This window comes from Furipterus horrens, unplaced genomic scaffold, assembly GCF_987537825.1.
Source record: "Furipterus horrens unplaced genomic scaffold, mFurHor1.1.pri manual_scaffold_9, whole genome shotgun sequence".
Classification (NCBI taxonomy): Eukaryota; Metazoa; Chordata; class Mammalia; order Chiroptera; family Furipteridae; genus Furipterus; species Furipterus horrens.
This window is the reverse complement of record NW_028327179.1, coordinates 24,991,904-24,997,431: the sequence shown is the minus strand read 5'-3', so window position 1 is coordinate 24,997,431 and position 5,528 is coordinate 24,991,904. Positions and strand designations below refer to the sequence as shown.

Here is a 5,528-nt window from a genome sequence, read left to right as displayed (position 1 = left end):
CACCTCAATCTTCCTTCTGATCTCTTTTTCAGTGTCTCTGTCCCTTTCTTGTTTGAAGAAATTTATGAATTTGTATCTTTAACCATCAACCCTACCGTAAAACAGATAATAGACATGTTCTTGAAAAGACCCGAGGTAAGAGGAGGGTATAAATAACTAGTGTTAATTTAACACATCTAGTTGATAATTATGTGGGGGGAGCTACATTTTTAAATATGTAGAGTGTAACACCTATTTAAATATGTTATAAAAACACAAATATAATAAAGTGTAAATGCAAAGTATTTTCCAAGGGTATTTCTTTCTTTCTTTTCTTTTCTTTTTCTTTCTTTCTTGTTTTATTTTATTTTTTTCCCACCCTGAACACACCCAATCTTATCTGTACAGAATTTTTAACGTGTATTCAACAAGATGCTGGATATTATGGGGATACACAAAAAGAGATCTACCGAGCCCCGAGCCCCAGCCCGGCCGCCGCCGCCAGCGCCGCTCAGAGCGCGCGCAGCCATGGCCGGAGCCCGGACCCTGCTCCCGCTCCTGCTCGGGCAGCTCCTGGCCGTGGCGCTGGTGACCGAGGCGCAGAAAATGGGGCCTCGAGGCCCCCCTGGCCCCCCAGGGCCCCCTGGGAAGCCGGGCAAGGACGGCATCGATGGAGAAGCTGGTCCTCCGGGTCTGCCTGGGCCCCCGGGACTGAAAGGGGCTTCGGGGAAGCCAGGGAAGCCAGGAGAGGCCGGGCTGCCAGGGCTGCCCGGCGTGGACGGCCTGACCGGGAGAGAAGGACCGCCTGGACTCAAGGGCACTCCCGGAGAACGGGGAAGTCTGGGCCCCCCGGGGCCACCTGGGCTTGGGGGCAAAGGACTCCCCGGACCCCCCGGAGAAGCAGGGGTCAGTGGGCTCCCAGGCGGACTCGGCCTCCGGGGTCCCCCGGGACCCTCTGGACTCCCGGGCCTGCCTGGCCCTCCCGGACCTCCTGGACCCCCTGGTCACCCAGGAGTCCTTCCCGAAGGCGCGGCTGACCTTCAGTGCCCGGCCGTCTGTCCGCCAGGGCCCCCCGGCCCCCCAGGAATGCCGGGCTTCAAGGGACCCACTGGCTACAAAGGGGAGCAAGGAGAGGTCGGCAAGGACGGCGAGAAGGGTGACCCCGGCCCGCCTGGGCCCCCCGGTCTCCCCGGCACCGTGGGGCTGCAGGGCCCGCGGGGGCTGCGAGGACTGCCAGGGCCGCTTGGGCCTCCCGGGGATCGGGGTCCCTCCCATTGGCTTCCGAGGACCCCTCGGGATCCCAGGAGCCCCCGGGAAAGCGGGTGACAGAGGCGAGGGGGGGCCCAGACGGGTTCCGGGGCCCCAAGGGCGACCTGGGCAAACCGGGTCCCAAAGGAGCCCCCGGAGTGGCCGGGCCACTTGGAGAGCCGGGCATGCCGGGCAAGGACGGCCGGGACGGCTTTGCTAGGACTGGATGGTGAGAAGGGAGAGGCGGGTCGCACTGGCGCCCCAGGAGAGAAGGGTCCCAACGGGCTGCCGGGCCTGCCTGGACGAGCAGGGTCCAAGGGTGAGAAAGGAGAGCTGGGCAAAGCTGGAGAGCTGGGTGAGGCCGGCCCCTTGGGAGAGCCCGGGGTCCCAGGGGACATGGGCGTGCCGGGCGAGCGCGGCGAGGCGGGCCACAGAGGCTCAGCGGGGGCGCTCGGTCCGCAAGGCCCTCCTGGGGCGCCTGGTATCCGAGGCTTCCAGGGCCCGAAGGGCAGCATCGGGGACACTGGCCTGCCAGGCCCCCAGGGCCTCCGAGGCGGCGGGGGCGACCGGGGCCCGGAAGGAGCCACGGGTCCCAAGGGAGACCAGGGCATCGCCGGTTCCGATGGTCTTCCCGGGGACAAAGGCGAGCCGGGACCCCGCGGCCCCGTTGGACCCAAAGGAGAGCCTGGCAGTCGAGGGGAACTGGGCCCGAGAGGCATCCAGGGTCCCAACGGCACCAGCGGCGTGGAGGGTGTGCCAGGCCCCCGCCCCCCCCGCCCCCCCCCCCGGGCCTGTGGGCTTACAGGGCGTGCAGGGCGTGCCTGGCATCACCGGAAAACCCGGGGTCCCGGGAAAAGAAGCCAGTGAGCAGCACATCAGGGAGCTGTGTGGGGGCATGATCAGTGAACAAATCGCGCAGTTGGCTGCTCACCTGCGGAAGCCGTTAGCGCCGGGAGCCATCGGGCGGCCTGGCCCTGCTGGCCCCCACGGGCGCCCCGGGCCCCCTGGTTCCATCGGTCACCCTGGTGCTCGGGGGCCCCCTGGCTTCCGCGGCCCCACCGGTGAGCTGGGAGAGCCCGGACCCAGAGGAAACCCGGGGGACAGAGGAGACAAGGGCGCGGTCGGTGTGGGTCTGGACGGGCCTGACGGAGACCAGGGCCTGCAAGGACCGCAAGGCGTGCCTGGCGTTGGCAAAGATGGCCAAGACGGGGCCCACGGCGAGCCCGGGCCGCCCGGAGACGCGGGCCTTCCCGGAGCTGTTGGCGCGCAGGGGACCCCCGGCATCTGTGACACCGCGGCCTGCCAAGGAGCAGTGATGGGCGGGGGCGGGGAGAAGTCGGGTCCCAGAAGCTCCTAAGACACAACCCAGGCAGCAAGTGACGCTGGCTGAAGTGCTGGGCTCTGCAGCGCCCGTTGCTAAGGCCACGCCACGTCCACAGCCTTGCTGGCCTGCCCCCTCCCCCTGCGTCCTCAGTGGCAGCACCTGGTCACCTGTCCCCGCGCGTCCTCCACCAGCTGCTGAGAAGGTGGTCTCCTCGTGGGTTCCCAGCGGCCCATCTGGCAGTGACCGCGAACCTCGGAAATGGGCGCCGCGCGGTAACACCGGGCCGGCCAGGGGCCACACACAACTGGTACACGTCCCCGAGAGAAAACTGCAACCTGTTTACATGGCGTTTGTGTAAAAAGCAGTGATAACCCCAACAAAATGATCGATGAAGCCCTCAGATTCGTGACTGCCCACAGGGCCCAGCGCCCCCCGCACCAAGGTCTAGTCTGGCCCCCGGTTTCTGTACAAACTTGAAACTGTCTGAGCAACAGTATTTATTGACGGTGACTTTGCATTGCACTAAACCTGTTGGTGTTCTCTGTTGTAATAAATAAAGCCACTCGTTTGGAAAAAAAAAAAAAAAGAGATCTACAGTATGTTCAGGAATCTCGAAGGGGAAGTGATCAGTATGGGCAGGAAAAGTTGGAGAAGGATCCACTAATGTGTGACTGACCACATATCTGCTCTGACTCAGGTGCCTTTCACTTTGAGGGCAGTGGTATCTGTCTCCTCCCCCTTTGAATTTAATACCCTCAGGTCATTTTCCAGGCTGCAGAAAAGAGAAAGTCATGAAGTCACATTAACTTTTGTCCCATCTCACTCTCACTTAAATTTATTTCTCATACACAAGCCAGAGGTGTCTTTTTGTCTTCAAGATATGTTTTAATTTGCAACTACATCCTGTGGTCAGTAACACATAAGTGTATTCTTTAAAAACAAAGCCAAAAACTTTACAGGTAAAGCTGAAGTCCCATTTGATCATTAACTTCAGGAGTTTTATATGTAGCAGATTATGGGCACATTCACACTCATAAAACATTCATCATAGTGGTTTGCCTAGCATGTATGTCTTATATAAAGGAAATCTAACACTGCACATTATTTTTCAGCTTGATTTTTTTCACTCAATGTTTTGTTTTAGAAGATCTCTTGATATTGAGATGTATAAGTATGGTTCATTCATATTACTGGCTTTTTAATATTCCATGTGAATATACTGCATTTTATTAATCTAATCTATTTATGAATGCTAATGGCCTTCAAATTTTACTATTATTAAAATATTTTAGTAAGCAATTACTCATCAAAATATGCTTTATTGAGTATTTCCCAAGTGCAAGGCATTGCTCTTCTTTTTTTTTAACTTTATTTATTTATTTTTAGAGAGAGGGGCTGGGAGAGAGAGAGGAAGAGAAACATTGATTCATTGCCTCATATACCCTGAAAAATGAATCCCCAGTTGAGGCCAAACCTGCAACCCAGGCATGTATGTGTCTTGACTGGGAATCAATCCTGAGACCTTTTGCTTGGCAGGATTATGTCCGACTCACTGAGCCACACCTGTCAGGGTTGCAAGACATTGTTCTGAATGCTTAGAATATGTCAGTGAATGAAACAGACAGAAATCTCTACTTTACTGTTGTTTGCATTATAACAAGTTTGACAATAAATAATAAACAATTAAAAATAGAAGAGAATATAAGTTATGAAACAAAGAAAATCAGTATAATGTAAACAGGATAAAAGCACTAAAGTGAGAGTTTGAGTTTCTGTATTAAATAGAGTGGTCAAGGTAGGACTCTTTGAGAATATTATATTTGAAAAAAATATTGTCGGCAATAAGGAATTAGCCAAGAAGCTATTTTGGAGTAAATGGTTATAGGAAGGGAATACAAAGACCTTAAAGCAATAGAATTTCCCATGTGTTTCAAGAACATCAAGAAGGGCAAGGTGATTGAAATGGAGAAATGGAAGGAGAAAGTAGTAGAAGAAGAGGTTGAGGGAAGGGTGAAGGACACAGTGTGTATGTGACCACATAGGCCATTATAAAGATTTTGCCATTTACTCTGAATGAAATGGAAAGGTACTGAATGTTTTAAGCAGCAAGTACTTAGAGTATTATACTAGCTACCACTTATGGAATAGATCGTAGGAAGGCAAAAGCAGAAGAGCTTAGGAGGGTTCTTTTTTTTTTTTTTTTTTTTTTTTTTACATACTGACTCATTTTTATTGTTTTTCTATTATAGTTGTCCCATTATTTCCCCCATTGCTCCCCTCTACCCTGCCTACCTCGCTTCCCACATTCAATCTTCATTCTGTTGTCCATGTCCATGGGTCATTCATATTAGTTCCTTGACTAGACCCTTCCCCTACATTCCCCCTTTTCTCCCTCCCCGCTCCCTCCTGGTCGCTGTCAGTCTGTTCCTTGTTTAAATGCCTCTGGTTCTATCTTGCTCATTTGCTTGCATTGTTCATCAGTTTACTGTAATAGGTGATATCATATGGTATTTGTCTTTCACTGTTTGGCTTATTTCACTAAGTATAATACTCTCCAGTTCCATCCATGTTGTCGCAAAAGGTAGGAGTTCCCTCTTTCTTTCTGCTACACAGTATTTCATTGTATAAATGTACCACAGTTTTTGGGGTTTTTTTTTTTTTATCCACTCATTTACTTAGGAGGGTTTTGAAGTAATTCAGGCAATAGTTAATGGTATCCTGGACCAGGAAAATAGAAGTGCAGGTGTGAAGTATGTGCGAGTCTGGATATATTCTTAAAGTAGTACCAAAAGGATTTGCTAATTGATTAGTTGAGGCATAAAAAAAGGGACGAGTTAATGATGACTTTAAGAACTTGGGGCTAAATAACTGAAAGTTGTCATTTACTGGAATAAAGAAGGCTGAAAGAGGAGCAGGTTTGGAGCATCTGCTCATTTGGAAACCAGAATCCGAGATGAGGATTAAATTGCTGACTTGG

General features: G+C 52.4%; 1 protein-coding gene across 1 annotated transcript; it reads left to right on the top strand.

Annotated features, from left to right (window-relative positions):
• The first annotated feature begins 495 nt into the window (after positions 1-495).
• Positions 496-3,098, top strand: LOC150001463 (uncharacterized). Its single transcript, XM_090287163.1, is given in 5 exon segments — positions 496-1,248; positions 1,250-1,315; positions 1,317-1,439; positions 1,441-2,007; positions 2,009-3,098. Coding segments are annotated over 5 exon segments (2,073 nt in total). The 5' UTR covers positions 496-507; the 3' UTR covers positions 2,585-3,098.
• The last annotated feature ends 2,430 nt before the right edge of the window (positions 3,099-5,528 follow it).